The 23,653-nt window shown below is 42.7% G+C and overlaps 1 protein-coding gene across 3 annotated transcripts in view; it reads right to left on the bottom strand.

Annotated features, from left to right (window-relative positions):
- zcchc7 (zinc finger, CCHC domain containing 7) overlaps positions 1 to 23,653 on the bottom strand; it is a 387,489-nt gene that overhangs the window by 5,423 nt on the left and 358,413 nt on the right. For all 3 annotated transcript variants that reach the window (XM_072516987.1, XM_072516986.1, XM_072516985.1), the window contains 2 exons: positions 3,232 to 3,327; positions 1,659 to 1,776 (listed from right to left, as the gene is read on the bottom strand). In XM_072516987.1, coding sequence (XP_072373088.1) covers positions 1,659 to 1,776; positions 3,232 to 3,327 — 214 coding nt within the window. The remainder of the gene's footprint in view (positions 1 to 1,658; positions 1,777 to 3,231; positions 3,328 to 23,653) is intronic.

The following is a 23,653-nucleotide window of genomic DNA, read 5'->3' as shown; positions in this document are numbered from 1 at the left end:
GCGCTCGTAATGTCCTCAAAGAATTCCAATAAATCAGTTAAACATGACCTGCCTTTCATGAACCCATGCTGTGTCTGCCAAAGAGGACAATTTCTATCCAGATGTCTGCTATTCCTTCCTTGATTATAGATTCAAGCATTTTCCCCACTACAGAAGTTAAGCTAACCGGCCTATAGCTACCCGCCTTTTGTTTACCTCCTTTTTTGCGTCACATTTGCTGTTTTCCAATCTGCCGGATCCGCCCCAGAGTCCAGCGAATTTTGTCAAATTACCACGAGCACATTTGCTATTTCCCCCGCCATCTCTTTTAATACCCTGGGGTGCATTCCATCAGGGCCAGGAGACTTGTCTACCGTTAGCCCCATTAGCTTGCCCAGCACAACCTCCTTAGTGATAATGATCATTTTTAGATCCTCAGCTGCCATAGCCTCCTTGCCATCAATTATTGGCATGTTATTTGTGTCAAAAGCAGCAATGGAGACACGAGGAAAAACTTCTTCATGCAGTGTTTGGAATTTAGAATATGCTGTCTTGAGTGTGTGGTAGAGGCACATTCAATCGAGGCATTTAAGAGGGAATTGGAGTATTATCTGAAAAGGAAAAATCTGCAGGGCTATGGGGGAAAGGCCAGGAAAGCAGGTAAGATGGCCAAATAGCCTCCTCTGTGCTGCAATCATTCTGTGAAGGGTAACAACAGTCACCTGTTTCATACATTTCCTCCACCGTGGCCCCTTTTTATATCAGGAGTACAGGTCCACAGGTCATTGAAAGGGGCAACACAGGTGGAGAAGGTAGTCAAGAAGGCATACGGCATGCTTGCCTTCATTGGCCGGGGCATTGAGTATAAGAATTGGCAAGTCATGTTGCAGCTGTATAGAACCTTAGTTAGGCCACACTTGGAGTATAGTGTTCAATTCTGGTCGCCACACTACCAGAAGGATGTGGAGGCTTTAGAGAGGGTGCAGAAGAGATTTACCAGAATGTTGCCTGGTATGGAGGGCATTAGCTATGAGGAGCGATTGAATAAACTCGGTTTGTTCTCACTGGAACGAAGGAGGTTGAGGGGAGACCTGATAGAGGTATACAAAATTATGAGGGGCATAGACAGAGTGGATAGTCAGAGGCTTTTCCCCAGGGTAGAGGGGTCAATTACTAGGGGGCATAGGTTTAAGGTGAGAGGGGCAAGGTTTAGAGTAGATGTACGAGGCAAGTTTTTTACGCAGAGGGTAGTGGGTGCCTGGAACTCGCTACCGGAGGAGGTAGTGGAAGCAGGGACGATAGGGACATTTAAGGGGCATCTTGACAAATATATGAATAGGATGGGAATAGAAGGATACGGACCCAGGAAGTGTAGAAGATTGTAGTTTAGTCGGGCAGCATGGTCGGCACGGGCTTGGAGGGCCGAAGGGCCTGGTCCTGTGCTGTACATTTCTTTGTTCTTTGTTCACTCTTGAACTGGTTGGTTTGCAGTCCTGTGACAGTAGCCTGCTCCTCAGATTATCCCCCATACAGCCACGCAGTTTAGATTGGAGACTGAACTTGCGTGCCTTCATTTCACAGAGCTCTTTATTAAAATACGCTTTACAAATAAAGAATTCTTGACTGAATAATTACGGAAATCGGTGCCGGTTATATTTCCAATATTAAACAGGACTAACCTTCAACCCTCTTCTGTATCCTCTGCTCCCTCATTTGTATTTCATGCTTTGTATCATAGTGATACACAAATGGTGATGTCGGAAAGGTATGTTTATACATCCAATTATCTGAACATTCCTGAAAATCACCAAAACATTGTATAAAGACAAACATACCCTATCTGGGAGATGTGAAAATATCTGATGGTTAGTCTTTCACTCTCCCCATCCAACAGTGTCAGTGTATTAGAAGTCATCAGTAATCAGCACCTAAATTTCAGAGCTGCAAACGGGCAGCAACATCTGAATAAACATATTTTGATACGGAATTTCCTAAAAGAGTAACATTTCAGATTGTACTTTTGAGTTCACTGGATTTTTGGCAAGCATCTAAAATATAATTTTATAGTCACTGGGTTTGTTTTTAATTACATTGTCCAAAAGTGCATTATGTAAGGGTCTTTCCTGTTTGTTCTTGTTCATTCTGTTTTTATTCCCTTATTTTCCCTTTCTCTTATTTTTGCCATTACATTTTTGATCCATGGATGATTTACGGATATGTGTCTTTAAGGCTGCCTGCCTTTTTATTCATGCAGAAGGTAGCCAATTGGAGATTGGCTGACCTCAGTGATGAATCAGTTTGATTGATGTAGCCGGTGGCCAATCAATTGGCCCAAAAAGTTGTGATCTGCCTGGTAACAGGTGGTGAATGGATCTGCCACTGAAATGGTTCAGAGACCAAAGGAGCTTTCAGTTTCATTTTGGATTGGATTTATTTTATTGTTAGGTGTACCGAAGTACAGTGAATAGTACTTTTGGCAGCTAAGAGGGAAGACTCACTCTCTTTCTTCAGAAAGCCTGTGTTTCTGGTTTGCCAGAAAGCCTGGATGATTCGGTTTACATTAGAAGCATTACAGGCTGTGCAAGAAAGGTTCAGAATCAGATCACTCTCTCCAGAAACATCCAGCTAATTCTCACCAAAAGACCAGTGTGAGAACCAATTCGCTTAGAAAAGGCTGGTGTGAACCGACCAATTCTTCCTCCAGTGGAAGCAAAGCTTAATGTGAAGCAAGGAGCCTCTCTGGGGGAAACTGAAAGTAACATTGCTAAACTGCAAGGAAGATCATTGCAGACTGGGCATCAGAGACTTTAATCCACAAGCATACTGCGAAGAAAGCATGCTGCAAACCACCATTTGAAGGAAAGACTCCTATCTTTGGACTTTCACCTGAATTATTTTCAACCCCCCTCCTCTGTGTTTATGTCTTGTGTGTAGGTTGAGGGCGAGACAGTTAAAGGGGGTAGTAGATTAGCTTTGTTGTTATTCAGTTGCATTTACTGCACATTTCATAATTATCCTTGTCATAAATAAACAGTAATTGTGCTTCAACTTACGACTCTGGTGACTAATTATTAGGCAGGCAAGGGCCAAAGATTTGGGGAATTTTTACCAGAATTATTGGTTTATTCACTTGCGTTGTAACTCCGGGGCATGTGGGACTGGAAATGACCGGGCACTTGTCCAGGGCGGCGTAACAATTACACATGAAGCATCTAAATTGGGATTTTAGATAATTCAATGTTTGAAGCTTACGTAGCCAAAATGTCCGCTTCTTGCGCAGTTGTAGCAATATGCAGACTTCTTTGCAATAGACTGGGACCATCCATTTACAATTGATCCTCGGTTGATCTGAAACATGGAAAGTAACAATTTATGACCAATCTGAAGAATCATTTAGAAATACTTAATCAAAATATCTGCAAACGAAAGGTATTTAAACAATTAAAATACTGTCACAAAAAAATAATTGTATTTTTGGGCTCGTCTACATGAGAACTGTCAGAATATGCAGACATGCAGATAATAATATACAGACAGGCAGCTAATGAACACAGAGAACAGGACATGACCAATGAGCAGGCAGGACACTCAGGGGTGGTATCACACTATAAAAGGCACGAGGCACTCACACTCCGCCTCTTTCCACTGATGAAAATCTACAGAGTGAGTCAGGGTGTATTTACAGTATCACACCTCCAGCACGTGTCTAAGAGCTAGTCTGGTTCAGTCAGACAGAGTAACCACACTTAGGTTAGCAGAGAGTCGAATTCATAGAGAATTGTGCTAACTGTGCTACTGGTTCAATAAATCAGATTGAAATAACTTCAAGGTCTGGAGTATCTTTTGGTTAAATCGGCATCCAGTTGCAGCCTGTGTTATCCCAGAGTACATAACCCAACATGTTACCAGGAGACTGCTTAATCTAGGTGGTTTACCTCAGTCTGTTCCGTGATGACCAGCGAATGTATCTCGGCACCATGGAGAAGATTCACGCTCCTCACTAGCTCTGGACCTCCGGCAATCTCAGTGCCAACTGGCGGACATTCAAGCAAAGGTTTCTGCTGTACATCGAAGCTTCAGACCTCATGGGTGCATCTGATTCAAGGAAGATCGCGCTTCTCCTCTCAACAGCGGGTGATCAAGCCATCAAACTCTTCAACTATTTTCACTACACCGAAGGCCAGGACAAGACAAAGTTTCAGACTATCCTGGACAAGTTTGACAGTCACTATGAAGTGGACACAATTGAAATCTTCGAGCGCTACATATTCAAACAGCATCTACAAGGTAAAGATGAATCTTTCAACTCCTTCTTAACTAACCTCCGCCTGCCAGCGATGTCCTGCAACTTTGGTGATATTCCTGACTCCATGATCAGAGACCAAATCGTTTTTGGAGTTCACTCTGATCCTCTGAGAGAGCAGCTACTGAAAATCATGCATATGACCCTGCCAGTCACGATTGAAACATGCACAGTGAATTAGCACGCCAAAAATTGCATTGCCTAGTACAAATCAGCTGAAAATGAGAAACTTGCCTCCCACGAGGCAGAGAGTGCGCAGGCCATCTTGCGCGCTTTTCCCGGGGCCCCACGCATGCGTGATGCGAAAAGGATAACGAAGCGGTCGACACGCACACTGCGCAGGTGCAGACGTCTGCTGACCGCACTGCATGTGTGCAACGACGCGCGGAGCGTCAGGACACCGACATCATGACATACTCGAACTGCGGCAACGGCCACTTAAAGAAACACTGCCCTGCAAGAAGCAGGCAATGTTTGAATATCAGGAAGCCTGGACACTATGCAGCCTTGTGCAGGTCTGCACCACCAGTCAGGGGCCAACGCTCCCAATTCCGACGACGGCGCGTACAGAGTATGCAACAACGATGACAGGATTCGGTTCCTGGCAGCACAACGGATCCAGAGGAAGAATACCTGGACTCCGCCTACTGTGTGGGCATCATTACCAATTGTGAATATGCCACATCCAACTCATCACAAATTCAATCCATCCTCGCTGTGGATTCTGCGGACGAATGGCGTGCGGTGATGCAGGTCAACCACTGCTCCATCCAGTTTAAGCTGGACCCAGGTGCTTCTGCCAACCTCCTCTCACAGGCAGATTTCAAACGCATCAAGAAGCCCCCCCAAGGTCCTTCCAGCAGCCTGCTGGCTCCTGGACTACAACGGAAATGCCATCACGGCACTGGGATCCTGCCATCTACTCGTCTCCAACTGGAGCACCCATGCACGGTTACGTTTTGAAATTGTTAAGCCAGACAGGGCATCCCTACTTGGCGCGCAGGCCTGCAAGCAGCTGAATCTTGTGCAGCGGGTTTACTCAACGACATCCTCCAATGTGGATCTTCAGGCCGGCATTGACGACATCCTCGCTCAGTATCCGGATGAGTTCGACGGGATGGGCACGCTGCCATATCGATACAAGATTCTGCTACGGCCTGATGCCAAGCTAGTGGTCCATGCACCACGCCAGGTCTCGGCTCAGCTGAGGGAGCGCCTGAAGGCACAGCTCAAGGATCTTCAGCAACAGGGCATAATTTCCAAGGTAACCGAACCGACTGACTACGTCAGCTCGATGGTATGTATTAAAAAGCCTTTGGGAGACCTGCGCATCTGCATTGATCCCAAGGATCTCAATAAGAATATAATGCGTGAATACTACCCCATCCCGAAGCGGGAGGAACTCGCCAGTGAGATGGCATATGTACGTTTTTTCCCCAAGTTAGATGCGTCACATGGATTTTGGCAAATCCAGCTGGATGAGTCCAGCAGAAGGCTCTGCACCTTCAACACACCGTTTGGCAGGTACTGCTATAATCGCATGCCGTTCTGCATCGTCTCTGCATCGGAGATATTTCATCGCATCATGGAGCAGATGATAGAGGGCGTTGAAGGGGTTTGTGTGTACGTGGACGACATCAAAATATGGTCCACGACCCCTGAGGAGCATGCTTCCCGTCTCCAGCAGGTATTCCGCCGTGTGCATGCCAATGGCCTGAAGCTGAACAGGACCAAATGTTGCTTTGGCATGTCGACACTCAAGTTCCTAGGTGACCAGATCTCTCAGCAGGGCGGGTGCCCCGACACAGACAAGGTCAAGGCCATCAAAGCCATGAAGGTCCCTGAAGACAAGAAGGCGGTGTTGCGCTTCCTGGGCAGGGTCAATTTTCTGGGCAAGTTCATCCCAAACACACACACCACGGCCCTACGAAACCTGGTGAAAAAGTCCACTGCCTTTGAATGGAAGGCAGCACATCAGGCAGAGTGGTTGGAGCTGAAAGCCAAGCTCACCACTGCACCCGTCTTGGCATTGTTCGACCCAGACAGGGAAACAAAGATCTCAACAGATGTGAGCCAGGATGGCATCAGTGCGGTGCTGCTTCAACGTGATGACACTTCATCCTGGGCACCGGTAGCCTACGCATCGAGGGCCATGACGCACACCGAAACAAGGTATGCGCAAGTAGAGAAGGAATGCCTGGGTCTTCTCACTGGCATTCTCAAGTTTCACGACTATGTCTACGGTCTGCCGACATTCACTGTCAAGACGGATCATAGGCCTCTGGTCCACATTATCCACAAGGACCTGAACGACATGACGCCTCGGTTGCAGCGCATCCTCCTCAAACTCAAAAGGTACGACTTTGACTTAAGTGTACACGCCTGGCAAGGAGCTCATCATCGCTGATGCATTGTCCCGCTCCATCACATTGCCTAGTGAACCGCTGGAAATCATCCGGCAGATTGAATCACAGGTGCAGCTGTGTGCCAGCACCCTCCCGGCATCCGATGAGAAGGTGGTTTGTAACTGCGAGGAGACAGCCAAAGACCCCCTCTTGCCATTCGCTTAAGATATTGAAATAAGAACGAGAACTTATCATAATAGTTTATCAAATCTACAAATGCCCTGAGCTTGGCTGCATTCCTGGGCTCTGGAGTTTCCTTAATCGTTCAAACTTTCCCTTCCTCAGGAGATAAGCCTTATGCAGTGATTTTGTGGCCTAGATACTCAATGCTCAGTGCCTCAAAATGCACGTGCCCTGCTTCAGACACAGGCCTGCCTCTGAAAACGTTCTTAAACTCGACCCAGGTTTTTGAGGTGCTCCTCCTCAGTCTTGCCAGTATTTGAAATGTCATCTAAGTGGACTGCAACTGCAGAAATGCCTTTGTAAGATTGCCAGAGGAGGATACGCCAAAAAACCAAACAACTCTACTTGAACAACCCTTCATTCATATTGATGGTCATATACTGCTTTGAATTTTCTTCCAGCAAGAGATGTTGATATGCCTGGCTCATATCCAATTTTGCCTCCTGAAAGGGTTGAAAACAGATCTTCTACCCTCGGTAACAGGCAAGCATCCAGCTTGGAAACCTGATTAATGGTAAGTTTGTAATCCCCACATTTGCGCACAGTACCATCACTTTTAAGAACATGAACAACTAGAGCTGCTCAATGTGAAAATTGAATGAGCTCAATGATTTCTTGCCTTTGCAGCTGCTTTAGCTCTTCCTCCACTTTGTCTTTCATGGCGTAGGCCACTGTCCTTGGTTGAAAAAGTGAGGAGTAGCCTGTGAATCTAGGAACAATTTATCTGTAGTGCCCCGCAATGTACCCAGTTCTTCTTTGACAAGCTCAGGATATTTCTGAATGATGCCCTCTGTCACTTTTGTGTGCTATATCTCAGCCCAGTTCAACTGAATTTTCCTGAGCCAGTCACGGTCTGGTAGACTGGGCCCATGCCCTTTTACTTCCAGGAGTCGTGCTCTTGCTTCTTGCCTGTTATTCTACCTCTAACTCTCCAAGCAATGGTGTAGTCTCGGCGGTGTACATCCAAAGGTTGATTCCTGCCTCAGTGCCGGCTTCGAGGCTCAAATCTTCATGAAGGTCTCCTCACTGATTACCGAAGCTGCGGCTCTCGTGTCCATTTCCATCTTGACTTTGAGTCCATTGACCGCCACTGTAGTACAAATTGACTCTTCATGCCTCTCATTCAAATTAAACATACTCCTGGTCTGCGCTTTCCAAGCGATACGCCATCGACTGAGGCTTCCTTGCATTTGAAGTTCCCTGCTCAGCCTTCGACTTTCTCTAAGCACCCTGGCACTACTTCACTAAATGCCTCTTCTTGTTGCACTGGTGACAAGCAGCATCCATAAACGTACAATGATTCGCACAGTGTGACCTTCCACATCTAACACGCAACGCTGTCTTCACCATTTTACATGCAGCTTTTCTTTCTACTTGATGTAGTGCATCTGCCTGCATGCTGCCATTGGTCTACTGAACATCTTTTGCATAATTGGCAGTCATTTCCATGCCCTAGGAAATTTCTGGAGCCTTCTTAAAAGTATTTGTGGCTTCTCTCAGCAAACGCCGCTGAATGCTATCCTTGTTAATGCCACAAACTAGTCTGTCCCAAAGCATGTCATTCAAAACTGCCCCAATCTCGCAATGTTCGGATGTGGTTAACTTTATCAAAGGCAAGGGTGGCACGGTAGCACAACGGTTAGTACTGCTGTCTCACAGCGCCAAGGACCCGGGTTCGATCCCGGTCCTGGGTCACTGTCCTTGTGAAGTTTGCACATTCTCCCTGTGTCTCACCCTCACAGCCCAAAGATGTGCTGGGTAGGTAGATTGGCCACACTAAATTACTCCTTAATTGGAAACAAATTATTGGGTACTCTAAATTTATTTTAAAAATCTCACATCAAAGGCAAAGGTAAGTTGAAAAGGATAAGGTGTGACATGTGGCTTTGATAAGGGTTGTTTCAGTGCTGAGGCATACAGAAACCTGACTAAAAGCTTCAAAGATGGAGTTGTGGGAAAGCTGGGCATAGATCTGGGAGGAAACAGCACCTTCAAGGGAGATGAGGTGGTGGTTTGCAATGACAGAGGGTTTAAGGGTGGCGTTTTTGAGGAGGGGGTGACCATGGCAGCTTTGAAAGGGGGTGGAACAGTACCAGAGGGCATTGCTAATTACTGATATCAACTAGTGTTGGGGCCAGGAAGGGAAGATGGATTGTCAGCAGTGTCAGTGGGATTAGAGCCATAAGAACAGGGGGTTTCATAGTGCTGAATGAGGCCATTTGGCCCATCAAGTCTCCACCAGCCCTCGGAAAGAACACCCTACTTAAGCCCATGCCACCTCCCTATCCCTGCACGTCTTTGGACCGTGGGAGGAAACCGGAGCATCCAGAGGAAACCCATGTAAACACGGGGAGAAAATGCACATTCTACACAGTTACCCTAGGCCGGAATTGAACCCGGGTCAGTGTCAACCACAGTGCCAACATGCTGCCCTATGGGAGGTGAGTTTTATGAACAAGGCGAGCTGCACTATATCTGCTTTTAGAACAATCCTAGCTAGAGTCTCTACCTGCAACACTCCTCACTGGACAAGTTCATCACATCACATCCTGAACTTTTATGCCATCTTTATGTTGTTTATTTGGAAACCAGCCCAATTTCTCCACATCTTACGGTGCTCTTTACGTTCAACAATCAATAACAAGCTTATTACCATAACCCTTTTATATATATTAAGCCACTTATCTCTCCATTAATGGGTTTATATGGGTGGCATTTCTATGTACTTACATTAGCTCCCCTACAAACTAAAAAATCAAAATAACTAGCAAATACACCTAAAATGTTCCAGTTATGTTGAGCTGCTTTAGTCCCTCTAATTTTGAATTAAACCAGTTCATTCAGTGGCATCATTCTGATTTTCTGGAGCCTGACGCCATTTCCATAATAGTGCATGGTGAAAGGACAGATTAATATGTTTATCATCATCTGTCATCATAGATGACCACAGAGTTAGCCGTATTTTCTAAATTAAGCACAGATCATCATACTAAATTGGAAGTATGAGTATAGGCAGCATTATAACATTTAATAAGGATCAAATTAAGTGGAAAGATCTTATATGACTTTATAAATTCATAATCTCTTGTAATATCCTATGCACTTGAGATGTATCTCTACACTGGGGAAGCAAAAGCAGTTTCCTGCCAATAAAGCTCCAAGTCATTATTTACTTTCTACTTGAAACAGCCCACTCTCCTCAAATCTTATGTTATGCGTCAAAGGGTCAAGTACATTCAGTCTATGCTCAAAATACTGCTCCCTAATTAAAATTTATGAAATGTTTCAGTCAACTTGCTGATATTAATAACACTGACAATTATCTTACAATTCCTTAGGAACACAGGGAAGACAGAAATGGTCTTGGAAGTGCAGGGTACAATTTTGAAAAAGAGAGTTATAAAGGAACACATATTAAACAAAAACTACTTTTTACCCTCAATCAAAACATTTGACCACTGGAAAAACAAGCTGTGTCAACAAAATAAAATTTGGAAGTACATCTTTCAAGGTGTTTGTGGAATTTGTTCCAAATGTGGTCGAGAAGTGACAAGATGGAAAGTGCAACAGTGCATGCATATCAGGGACTAAAAAGAGAAGGAAGTTGGCATTGATTAACATTAGTTGTATTTTCATCTGCTGAACTAAATATTTTATAAAATCTAAAACCAAGATTAAAATCTGAAATAAAAAGAGGTTAACACTGAAGTTACTATTCCGAGAATAAAACAGCTTTGGTCTGAGTACATAATATTTTGAAAGAATGTTACAAATCAAAATTCATGAAGAATTTATGTGGTGTCATCTGAGCTCCAGTTTATTGTTACTTACTGAATATTTTGGAAGCAACAGAATTTGTCATTTGTTGGATACCGTAGAGAAATAGTCAGCCTCACTCTCGAGTAAAATTCAATTATCGATTCCTAAAATTCCGGGATAACCAGATTTGGAAAATAATTGCTGAAGAAAAAGCCCATAATGTGATAGAGTCAGTTGTTTAGTAGTTCATAATCATTTCATTAAACATTTTTTTCCCAAATTGAGGGGAAATTTAGCATGGCCAATCCATCTTTGGATTGTCGGGGTGAGACCCACATAGACACGGGGAGAATGTGCAAACTCCACAGAGTGTCCCGGGGCCGGGATCGAACCCAGGTCCTCAGCACCGTGAGGCAGCAGTACTAACTACTGCCCCATGATTAGAAAAAGTCAACCTCCGTTTTACAAAAGGAAATTCAGGTTGACAAATTTATGAAGAGTTTTGTAACTAGTTTGGTTGATAAAGGGGAACCAATAGAGTTAGTATACCTGGATTTCAAAAAGGCATTCAATAAAGTGCAACGCACAAGATTAATACACAAGAAAAGAGCTCATGGAGTTTGATATATTAGCATGGATACAGGATTGGTTAGTGGGCAGGAAGCAGAAAGTGGAGATTAATAGGATATTTTCAAATTATCAGGCTGTGACGAGTGGAGCGCTGCAAGACCCGCTGCTGGAGCTTCAGCTATTTATAATCTACGTTAATGATATAGACAAAGAGAGAATAATGTAGTTAAGTTTGCTGATGACACAAAGCTTGGTGGGAATGCAAGCTGAGTCAGCAAAGAGATAGAGGCAGGTTAATTGAATGGGCAATAAGGTGGCGGATGGAGAATAGTGTGAAAAGTGTGAGGTTATTCATTTGGGTTGTAAGAATGGAAAAAACAAGATGTTTTGAAGATGTATTATATAGAAAATTAATTTATGTCATCAGCTGGATGTTTTACTTTATAATGTCATCAGCTGGACATTCAAAAGTATTGAACTTTTTTGAGAAGCACACATTTTGCTCATCAAAGGACCCTGACTTACAGAAACACCAAGTCTAGAGAGCTCTCATAGAAATCATGTGATCCAGCTTTTAAGTGTAAAAAATATACTGGATTTTGATATAGGAAAAGAAAGTCTGCTACTGGGGCAACAGCCGTACCCCATTCTCTTTCTTCTGAAACCTCTTTCATCAAAGCTGAACTGCATGTAATTTGATAAACACACGAGAAGACCACATTGCTTCAAACTAAATATTCTTAATGAGAATTCAGAAACAACACTTTCCGGTGAATAGCTCTAAGAACCAGCAGCTGTGGACCGGGATCCTTCAGCTGTAAACAAGCATTTGGTTAGCACTGCTGCCTCACAGCACCAGGAACACGGGTTCAATTCTGGCCTTGGGTGACAGTGTGGAATTTGCACGTTCTCCCCATTGCAGCATGGGTCTCCTCCAGTTTCTGCCTCGTCCAAAGATGTGCATGTTTAAATAAATAAATAATCCTTATTAGTGTCACAGGTAGGCTTACATTAACACTGCAATGAAGGATTGGCCATGATCAATGTCGGAGATAGGGCAGGGGAGTGGGCCTAGGTAGAGTGCTCTTCCGGAGGGTCAGTGCTGACCCGATGGGCCAAATGACCTGCTTCTGGAGGTCATTCAAATTCACTCAATAAATATTTTTTTCTGACTTTACTTGTTACTTGACCAAGTTTTAAAATTTATTTTACTCTGTGGAGTTTTAATTCTTTTTGGCATGTTAGGGAGGTCATATGTGTTGCTTCTATATTAATGGGTAGTTGGACATATTTGTGCATTTTAACTGTTTTGTAAATAATTTCTCCATCTTTACCTCTGGGAGTTTTAGCAATAAAACTAATACTTTACTCATTAACTTTAGGAACCTGGCTGGCTATTTCTTGCAATAAGCAATACACAGTTAAATATATATTAAATTGGCAATATCACCTCCCTCTTGAATTCAAAATGAAATGTACTAACCCAGGATTGGGACAAAGGGAATCACCCCTGTTAACTTAGTCGTAACACAGAATTTTTTTTCACAAGGTATGAAACTTGTGAATGATGATGTTCCGAAGGCCTTGGATGTATAATAATATAATAATCTTTATTGTCACAAGTAGGCTTACATTAACACTACAATTAAGTTACTGTGAAAAGCCCCTAGTCGCCACATTCCAACACCTGTTCGGGTACACAGAGGGAGAATTCAGTATGTCCAAATTCCACAACAGCATGTCTTTCGGGACTTGTGGGAGAAAACTGGAGCATCCGAAGGAAACCCACGCAGACACAAGGAGAAGGTGCAGATTCCACGCAGACAGTGACCCAAGCTGGGAATCGAGCTGTGACTCAACAATGCTACCCACTGTGCAACCGTATTGCCCTATACTTGCACAAGGGACATGAAAAGTTAGCATGCAGGCACAGCGAGCAATTAGGAATGTAAATTGCAGGGCGGCACGGTGGCGCAGTGGTTAGCAATGCTGTCCCACGGCGCCGAGGTCCCAGGTTCGATTCCGGCCCTGGGTCACTGTCCGTGTGCAGTTTGCACATTCTCCCCATGTCTGCATGGGTTTCGCCCCCCACAACCCAAAGATGTGCAGGGTAGGTGGATTGGCCACACTAAATTGCCCCTTAATTGAAAAAAAATGAATTGGGTACTCTAAATTTATTTTTTAAAAAAGGAATGCAAATTGCATGTTGGCCTGGATTTGGAGTACAAGGGTAAAGAAGTCCTGCTACAATTATAAAGGGCTTTGGCGAGATCACACCGGGAGAACTAGGTGCAATTCTAGAATACTTGCATTGGAGGCAGTACAGCGGTCATTCTATCCACAGCATCTTTGTCTTCTCCACCTATCGCTGGTCCTCTATCCAGCCTCACTGCTCCGCATCCCCCACAACAGTACAAATTTGACGCTATTTCCAGTTCTCTCAGGTTTTGACAAAGAGTCATGTGGACTCGAAACATTAGCTCCCTTCTCTCTCCACAAATATTGACAGACCTGCTGATATTGTCCAGTATTTCTGTTTTTGTTTCAGATTCCAGCATTCGCAGTCATTTTCTTTTATCTTCGTGTTTAATTCACTGCCTACCCTGAAGAAGTATTGTATTGTATTTGTTTATTGTCACGTGTACCGAGGTACAGTGAAAAGTATTTTTCTGCGAGCAGCTCAAAAAAGAAAATACTGCGCTTCTCTCCGACATCATTTCCATTTGTTTCGCCCTATCCACCTTCTTTGCTTTCCATTTCCCCCTTGGTGTTTGACAAGGTTTTTACCGAAACTCACTCTCACAACCATATTCCCTTCCTCAGCGATTGTTTCTGTGTCTCCGACTTACACCACGTGGATTCCAACTCAAGTTGCACCCCATATGTTTTGAATTCACGCAGGGTTACAGGGATCTTCTGGACATACAATATTCCTCGGACTGCTGTTGCTGCGTCCCAGGTCCATGCTCAGTGCCATGTGCACACACTCAATATCTCTCTCCAGCAGCAACGACTCACCCCATCTCAAAGTTGTCCTTGTCCCCAGTTTCATTTCATTCTTTGTCTCATCTGACGCCTTAACAAGAAACTTTTTCTCTTCCTTTCAGGTATTCAAAATAAAAGCTCCAACAGCTCATCAATACCAACTGCCAACCAGGACCCTCCACCCCTTCCCATCTCTCAAACCCCATAATTTCTAACCCCAGCGTCCTTGCTGTGTATTCATCATACCGTCTGACCTTCCCCTCCCCGAGGCTGAACGTGCTGTACTCAGCAAAGGACTCAGCTTCATGCCATTACACTCCCACTTCAACGGATTTCAGGCTTGATACGATGTTGAACTCTTCTTCCGCCGCCTTCGTCTTCATGCTCACTTCTTCGGGCACTTGCCCGTTCAACATTTCCTTTTACCCACCTCCAGTAATCTCCTTCCACCTTGACCCCTCCCTCCGGCCGCTTACCTGCTCTTGAATTTTTCATTGAGAACTGTCGATGTGACATTGACTGTCTCAATTTCTCTACTCCTCTCACCTACTCTAACATGTTTCCATCTGGACTTGCCGCATTCTGTTTTCTCACATCCAACCCTGACTTTATCAAACCTGCCAACAAGGGTGGGGCTGTTGTTTTCTGGCGTACTGACCTCTAACTCGCAGAAGCCAAGCTCTAATCCTCAAGACACTTCCTCCTACCTCCTCCTGGACCATGACCCCACCGCCAAGCATCAAGTCATTGCTTCCAGGACTGTCATTGATCTGATCTCCTCTGGATATTCTCCCTCCACAGCTTCCAATGTCAATCTCCCAACACTGGACAGCCCGCTTCCACAACTCTTCTTCCGCCGCCTTCGCCTCCATGCTTTTATCCTGAAACTATGCCTTGTTCTAGATTTCCCAGCCACTGAAAACGACAAGTAAGTATCTGTACTGTCAAGCCCACTCATAATTTTCACCTTTTCAATGAGATCACCTCTCATTATTCTAAACTCCAGAGAATGTAGACTCAGCCTCTCATCGTAGGGCAACCCTCACATACCAGGGAACAGTGTAGTGAACCAAAACGAGAAAATACTGGACAATCTCAGTAGGCCTGACAGCATCTGTGGAAAGAGAAGGGAGCTAACATTTCGAGTCTAGACAACGCTTTATCAAAGTTAAGACGGAATTTGATATAGGGCCAGATTTATACTGTTGTTGGAGGGTCGTGGAGCAGTGGGGCTGGATTGAGGACCAACAATAGGTGGAGATTGGCAAAGATGGCTTTTGATCACATTCACGCCGAGAGAGGTGGGACACGTGCCCTGATTGGGTCAGAATGTTGTACTTACATTCCAGATAGCTCCGAAGAGATCACTGATTTAGCAAAACACATCAAGAAGGAGGTTGAAAAACTCAAGCAACCAGAGCCCAGAACCCTTTGGGGTTGGGCTACTGGGTGGCGAGCGTCCTTGGGAGCCTCAGTGGTTTGGTAATCTTCTTTGTAGTAATTAATGTATGTTTTGTTCCTGATGATCAAATGTATCTGCAAGAGAATGGCAAGAAGCCCTAAAATGGTGCTTCTGTATTCGCTTAAACAAATATCTCCACAGGGTATGAACGATTCTTGCTATTAGCCCAAAGTGCTTGTAACTCCTTCAACATTCCAGTGTTGAAGGCTGTTCCTAAACAAAGGGACCATCAAAGGCAACTGTGAATGTGTTCCTTTTAGCTTTTATTTTATTTTGCTTTTCACTTTACTTTAATTGCGATTCATTCTATTAGGGCTAGAAGAATCAAAGGGGGAGGGTCAGATAGAGTCTAGTTTTATTCATATAGGTGCTCGTTGAATACACATAGCTGAGGCAAAAATATTAAAAGTGTATTGATTGTGGGAATCCAATCATTGTGTCATATAATGATTTAACCATTGTATTAGTGTATTCAGGACTAAGAATGTATTTAAAAACATTTTAAAAATAAATTTAGAGTACCCAATTCATTTTTTCCAATTAAGGGGCAATTTAGCGTGGCCAATCCATCTACCCTGCACATCTTTGGGTTGTGGGAGCAAAACCCACGCAGACATGGGGAGAATGTGCAAACCCCACATGGACAGTGACCCAGGGCCGGGATCGAACCTGGGACTCGGCGCCGTGAGGCAGCTGGGCTAACCACTGCAACACCGTGCTGCCCTGTATTGTTCTCAGTCTAATCAACTAATCAGTTCTGGCAATGTCTCCAACAAGCTGCATAACATGGAAAATGTGAGAAACTTATCCAGTAATTTTCCTAAGACTGCGCAAGCAGATGCTGAGCTAGTTTTGATCGGCACCCTCAATCTTAAGTAATAAGAACATAAGAACTAGAAGCAGGAGTAGGCCATCTGGCCCCTCGAGCCTGCTCCACCATTCAATGAGATCATGGCTGATCTTTTGTGGACTCAGCTCCACTTAACAAATCATCTTCTAAGAAACAGGCATTCATTTGAACAAACCAGGAGGTCTCAGGATCTCAGCTGAAAATTAGAAGCCAATGAAAGTAAATGAGGGGTTAAACCAGCGATAAAAATCCCCTTAAAAATAGAACCTCGTGGTCTTTGTTCCTGAATTCTTGAATCATCTATCTGTTTGTTTGTGTTTAAAGTGATTTCTTTGTGTGCCTTATGCTTGACATTCTTATGTATTGTTTGATATTTTGTTTCTAAGTTTTTATTCAGTTCTTATTTAAGTGTATTTGAGAAATTAACAATAATAAAGTCGTATTTTTGACGCTGCCCACCAACCGGACTACCGATTCTTATTAGAAGGTGAAATAAGAGTACCTACAATGTGCCACCATTGAATATATTTTAAGGCTGACATAGACAGATCTTTGATCTCTCAGGGAATCAAGGGATATAGGGCGGAGAAAGGAAAGTGTACTTGAAGCCCGGGATTAGCCATGATCATGTGGAATGGCAGATGGATATGCTTTCTTCCTGCTCCTATTCCATACATTCCTTTGGAGTACGGTGTTCAGTTTTGGTTATCACACCTCAGGAAGAATATCAATGATCGGTACAGCACATACTCACTGGAATGATATGTGGCCAAAAATGTCAAATTATGAGGACGGGTTAATAAATAGCAAAGGATACCCTGAACCACTAACAAAGCCTTTAAAATCTGTCACATTTATTGTCTTTGGCATCTGACGCAGAGTTCGCCAAATTCACTCAGAGTTATAACATTGGTTTTAAGGATCCCCTTCTGGCTCAGATGTAGCACTTAGATTTCATAATCATACCTCCACAACAAATCAGCTCCATCCATTGAATTGGATATTTTGCATTTTTGAATTATCTGAATTGTGCACTAACAGCATGCCATGATTTGATGATGAAACCACAGAAACATTTGAGTAGGGCAAGCAAGTATATTCCACTTTTTGTGCAGGCTTTTTTTCTCTGTCAACCTATTCCATTTGGCACAAACCTGATCCTTCAATAGATTGTTGGGGCACAAATTTAAAGATTAAACTATAGATGTTAGACCCCTGGTATAACTGCAATTTGATTATTATTTCTTCACGGGTGCCTCTTGATCCTATTGGTTATATTGGATCTGTGGAAGTCCTATTGTAGTAAGCTGTATTCTTTGTATAGGCCTCGCAGGATGCAAGGTATTATCCCAGACGTTCTGGAACCGTGCGCAGAGACTATGGACACCAGAAAGTTTAGAAAACAGAATTCGACAGAGTCTCAGGGAGTTGAGGAAACTTCTGAAGGAATCCAACAGGTGGAGACAAAGCCATCAGAATTATTACTGGCAGAGAGACTTATTACTGGTAGAGAGAGTAAGCCAAGAGCAAGCAAAAATGCTGAAATTAAAATAGCAGTAATTGACAGGAATGCATCGGAACTGTGCTCAGCATATTCCTTTTTGAGAATTTAGATAGGGATGAGCAAAGTTCCCAAGCTTGTAAGCAGAAAATGAGTAACATACCTCATGTAGTTGGAAGTGCTCCAGGTGAGTGCCATTGGGCAGAAAAAACACGGGGAGGTAGCAGAAATCCAGAGAACATGGAACAGATTGGAGAAAAACCCACCCCAGAAATACAAGGAAGGTAGCACAAGGAAAATCGAAAGACAGCTGTGAAAACCACAGGAGGTCACGAAAATTGAATCACTGCAAATTTGCCTGAAACTGAAATACGATGCCCATGAATTATGGCGATAGCAGTCGAAGGGTTAAAGTCTACAAACAGCCGAGGCAAATACAGGCTACTGTCACCAAGATTTGCATAATAAGCACAGGAGACAAGCTAGCAGTCACTGGGTGGATCTAAGTGCTTCACCAAACAGTACCTTCACCAGAATAGTGTGTCTCATTGTGTAAAAGTACTTGAACTACCAACATGTGTTAGGAATATATAATGCCTTTTGACAACACTTAAAGAACCTTAAAAGTGGAAAGTCATGGAAGGCACCACGTTTCTTTACTTTTAAATAAAAGCAAATTACTGCGGATGCTGAATCTGAAACGAAAGAGAAAATGCTGGAAAATCTCAGCAGGTCTGGCAGCATCTGTAGGGAGAGAAAAGAGCTAACAATTTGAGTCCGATGACTCTTTGTCAAAGCTTTGATGCTGCCAGACCTGCTGGGATTTTCCAGCATTTTCTCTTTTGTTTCTTTACTTTTAAGCCTTCCTAACTAAAACACACTCCACCAAAGACAGAAACATTTAGCTTCATCTATCTTAAGGGATGACGTATGATCCAAATTGTAAATAAGAAGCAAAATGTTACGAATAATCTGTGGAAGGGTAATGACCTTGTCAAAATGGACTCCAGGGAGTCAAGTGACTTTTTTGTGGTTTTGATAAGATGAGGATTAATGCATGTCTGAGCATGTCTCTGGAAAGTTACTAAAATGTAAATGAACTTTCAGAGAATCTTCCATTGAAGAGATATCAGGATGCATGATCACTTGTGGAAGTTACAGTTGCTGGATATTTACAGAAACCGAAGGGTGTGAAGGAACCACTGTTACAAGCAAGTGTAAATTGCGTTATTCACAACTTATTGTGTGACAATTACAACAGCCCATTGTGTGGACAATGGGAAACACCAATATTGTTATCGCATGACAAAAACTGGCCCAAGATAGAAAATATCTGATTTATTCCAAGAACAGATGAGAAGGGGCTAGTCTGGGACAAGGACCTGAGCAAATACATCTCATCCTAAGAAGAAAAGAACCGTGACTCATTAAAGTCATCCCAGACAGAGAAGTGGGCTTTCTTGCATTTGCTGAATGTATTTTGACTATAGGGGCTCCGACCACAGCTTTCGACTAAAAAAGCCTGAAACCTGCTATTGCTTGGAGTATCATTGTGGGTTCATCATCAGAAATCTCCGACTTTCATTTTTTCCCTCTCCGGTAAATTGAAAGAGAATTTCATGGCCTGCAATACTTCTGCCAATCTTTCTATAGAGATAGAGTAAAATTGGATCTCGTGACATTAAACAATTTAGGTGCATGCTAAACCTTTAGAAATCTTCTTTTCTTATGTGTGTATGTCTGTGTGTATGAGGAATGGGTGTTTGTTGCAATTACACTTTGGGTCGTATGAAATTAAAAGTTGATCGTTCCTTTTGATTTAAACCTACAAGAATGCCAGTTCGTATATATACTTAAAAGTCACAGCATTCAAGTGGTTAAAGATTTTCTTTTCAAAAATACATTGTGTTGCGGTCAGTCAAGAGCTGGATAAAGGTGAAGTTGTTCAACATCTTTCTACTGTCTAACACCAAAAATGTCCAAATAACAAACATTTAATGACAATTCTGTCAAAGGTTACTGAGATAACTCAGTGTAAAAAGATGCAGAAATAAGATATACAGACATTTCCAAACATATTCATTTTTCAGGGAAATCTAATTATTTGGGACAAATAGGCTGCACACAAGCAGTGCATCCTTCAAGATGCATGCATGTACTGCAATCTTAAAGTGACCTCACAGTGCAAGAAACAATAAAGGAACAATACTGACAATAAAGGAAATTACAGGAGCATTGGTCCTGGGCAGAGTAAACCAGAATGCTATAAAGGGCTCCATTTCCCGCTAATGTTATCATTAAAGGACTTTTTGTGATCTGATACAACAGTGTACATTTCTGTAGTAAAATTCTAGCGGTTTTACTGAAGCTGTTCCACTGTCCATTAAAAAAGGCAGCTTTTAAAACATTTCAATGTTGGATGTTAGAAGCAATATCTACATCTGCTTTTACCTTCCTATTTACAGGATAGCTTTGGGTAAGAATGTCATACAGCAAACTCTCAACATAACATTATGCCAGCTGTGGTTCAGTAGGTAGCACTCTCACGTAAATCATGAGTTCAAGTCCCACTTGAGCACAAATAATGACACTCCAGTGCAGTGGGAAGGAACTGCACTGTTGGAGGTGCCATCTTTCGGATGAAATGTTAACCCAAGGTTCCATCTGCTCTTTCTGGTGGATGTAAAGGATCCTGGCATCATATTGAGCAACGGTAGAGGTGTTCGCCCCCCTGTCCTGGCAAATATTTAGCACTCAACCAACACCACAAAAATATAGATTACCAGATCATTATTATATTGGTGTTTGTAGAACCCTGCTGTGTACTATTCGGCTGAAGTTGTTCCTACATTACATTTGGGACTACACTTCTAAAGTACTTCATTAGCTGTAAAACACTTTGGGGTGTCTTGAGGCCATGAAAGACACAATACAGTCTTTCGAAAACACTGCCGACATTACATGAATGCACAACAAAATGCGGCCATGAAAGACACTATACAGTCTTTCGAAAACACTGGCGACATTACATGAATGCACAACAAAATGACTAGGTACATGTGTGAATTTACACTGTACCATGAAAACTGCAAATTTACATGCGTCCACATTCAACTCATCCATGACAAAATATTAATAAAATTAAATTATCTGGTTTCTGCTGCTCATTGAAAACAATATATTCCAGAATTTATCTGTAGGCACAGATAGAACAAGGGGAAATGATCTATTGGTGGAAAAGCTTCCATGTTACAATTTAACAAACATTTAAATAATCTGGACTTGCAGACTGATATCTTGCAGATTACCACACTATCAAAATATAAAAGTAATAAGTCAGTAGATAGCAATACCTATGAACGATTCATCCTATCTGCTATCCTTGGTGAAAGCTTTTCATGCACCAGTAAACTCAGTAAATATCAGAAGATAAAGCGTAAGCCAACTACGCCATGGATTTGCTCCTAATGTCTCCTGAAAGTGCAGCCCGATGCGATTACAAATGATTTTCTCCTAATGTCATTTTACATAACCCTTTTTCTGCATGAGTAGTTACTACGGAATGAATGAATGTCATTAAAACAGTTAATCATTATCTTGCGACACTAGCCTCCCTCCCTCTCTCACATTGGAATCTCCATGACAAAGAACAACGGGACAAAATGCATGGGCTGTCTGGGCAACCCATCTTCGCAAGTAATATTTTATGTAAATGTACTTGTCGGGCAGTTCCCTGGGTGACCTTGAGCTGTTCATATCAAAATTGACTTCTATCCGATAAGCGTTCTCTTCAAATAAAACTCATGATTGCATGTGCATGCAGGTACTTTTGACCACAGACATACAATATATGCAGTATCACACAGGGATAATTATTTTACACTGAATGTTTTAGGCATCAGTCAAGGTGCATCTTGCCAAGCTCTGTCATCGTCAAGACCAAAAATTTAAATCCTCTGGGTAAAGGAAGAATTCTTATTGGAGCACTGTTTGATAGACTGTTTCAGAAATAACTAGACTTTGAACTCTTACATCACATTGGTGTACAAGAATACTTCAATATTTTAATGAACAATTATTCAAGTCTAATAAATACAATCTAACAGGGAAACACTAAGTTCTGCAACAAGACAACTGCAGTCATCACATGATTCATTGTATAAATAGTCTTAAAACCAGGGGAAATGTTTGCTTGAGCACAGAAATGGTTAGACAAATCCACCTTAAGCAGGGCCAAAACCTTGCGAGAAACTTTTACTGAACTGCAGACGAGGGAGACAAACCGGTAACCTTCCAAACATAGTCTGCAAATTTGAAATAAAACATATAGCAGGTCAGTCAGCATTGCCAAGAGAAAAGACTTCTGATGAACAGTCAATACAATATATGCCTTTTCTTGACAGAAACGGACTGACCTGTTTGTTCCTGTATCCTCTGTTTAAACTAGTAATCTACATCCATTTACATTGATTAATATCTCTTTAAGTATCACTTAACCTCAGCAATTCTTTTTATCTACACTTTGTCTTAATCTGTGGACTTGTACTGCACCTGTATGTGCAGGTGATACAAATCCACAGTCAATATTTAAAGGCAAAATGAAAGCATTAACTCCTCTTGTTCACCCTCTTTATGTTCTAATATTTCCGTGGAAAGTGAATCTGTGCAACTCAATCCAGAAGTAGCTTAGTTTAAACTATGCAATTTACTTTAGTTGCTGAACAAACCTGCGTACTGCAATGATTTCCACATTTAAGGTGACTTAATAATAAGACAAGCATGTAATTTGTCTGCATGACCACAAATAGATTATCGTGATTTTATATATATAGTGGTTTCCATCTCCGGGCAAACCTTCTCAAGGTGATTTTTTCCAGCCTAAGGAATTCCGCGAGGTCGCTCACCCACACCCCGGTTTTGGCGGCTCTGGGCAACTCTATGTCAACAGGATCCGTCTCCGGACTACCAGAGAGGCAAAGGGCAAAATGCCGGCCTCTCTAACCGCCTGGGCTCCCGGGTCTTCTGACACTCCAAAAATTGCCAATTCAGCTGCTGCCACCACTGTCCCCACACCCTCAGGGCTGCCACTACCACCGGAGTACCTAGCCGGTGGGAATGGCAGAGATGCCGTTAACAGTGCTCCCAAGCTGGTGCCCTACACGATGCTGCCTCCATCTGTTGAACTACCACTTCCAAATGATTTGCAAGATACACTGCCAATAATTCTCTCCAAAAACTACACCTCCCATAAATTCATCTTTATTTTCATATTTATGATCTCTCGTTGCACCAAGGAAACAACACCAAAACAACACCAAGTGACATCCTCAGGTGAAGCAGAATTAGAGGCCAGGAATAACTGAACTATGGCTTACGGATGCAACATAAAGCCTTTTTTAAAGTAATATATTTTGGCCTAATTTTACAATTTTGCTTGTAAATTTGTACATTCGCACCTGCAATAGAAAGTGCCAATGTAAATTCTCCAAGTTTTAACTGCATTGCTTGAAGTTGATTCAAGAATGTGTGGTTATAAAGAGACTGGATCAGCTCGGAGTGGCCAGGAAGAAAAATGGCCAGGAAGAAAAAAAAAGCAAGGGAAGTTTGTGGTGGGGACCGCAGATAGTTTTGGTCTTACTGATTTAACTGGTGAAAT

Source organism: Scyliorhinus torazame, chromosome 9, assembly GCF_047496885.1.
Source record: "Scyliorhinus torazame isolate Kashiwa2021f chromosome 9, sScyTor2.1, whole genome shotgun sequence".
Classification (NCBI taxonomy): Eukaryota; Metazoa; Chordata; class Chondrichthyes; order Carcharhiniformes; family Scyliorhinidae; genus Scyliorhinus; species Scyliorhinus torazame.
Note: the sequence above shows the minus strand (reverse complement) of the source record. Positions and strands in the feature narration are given on the sequence as shown.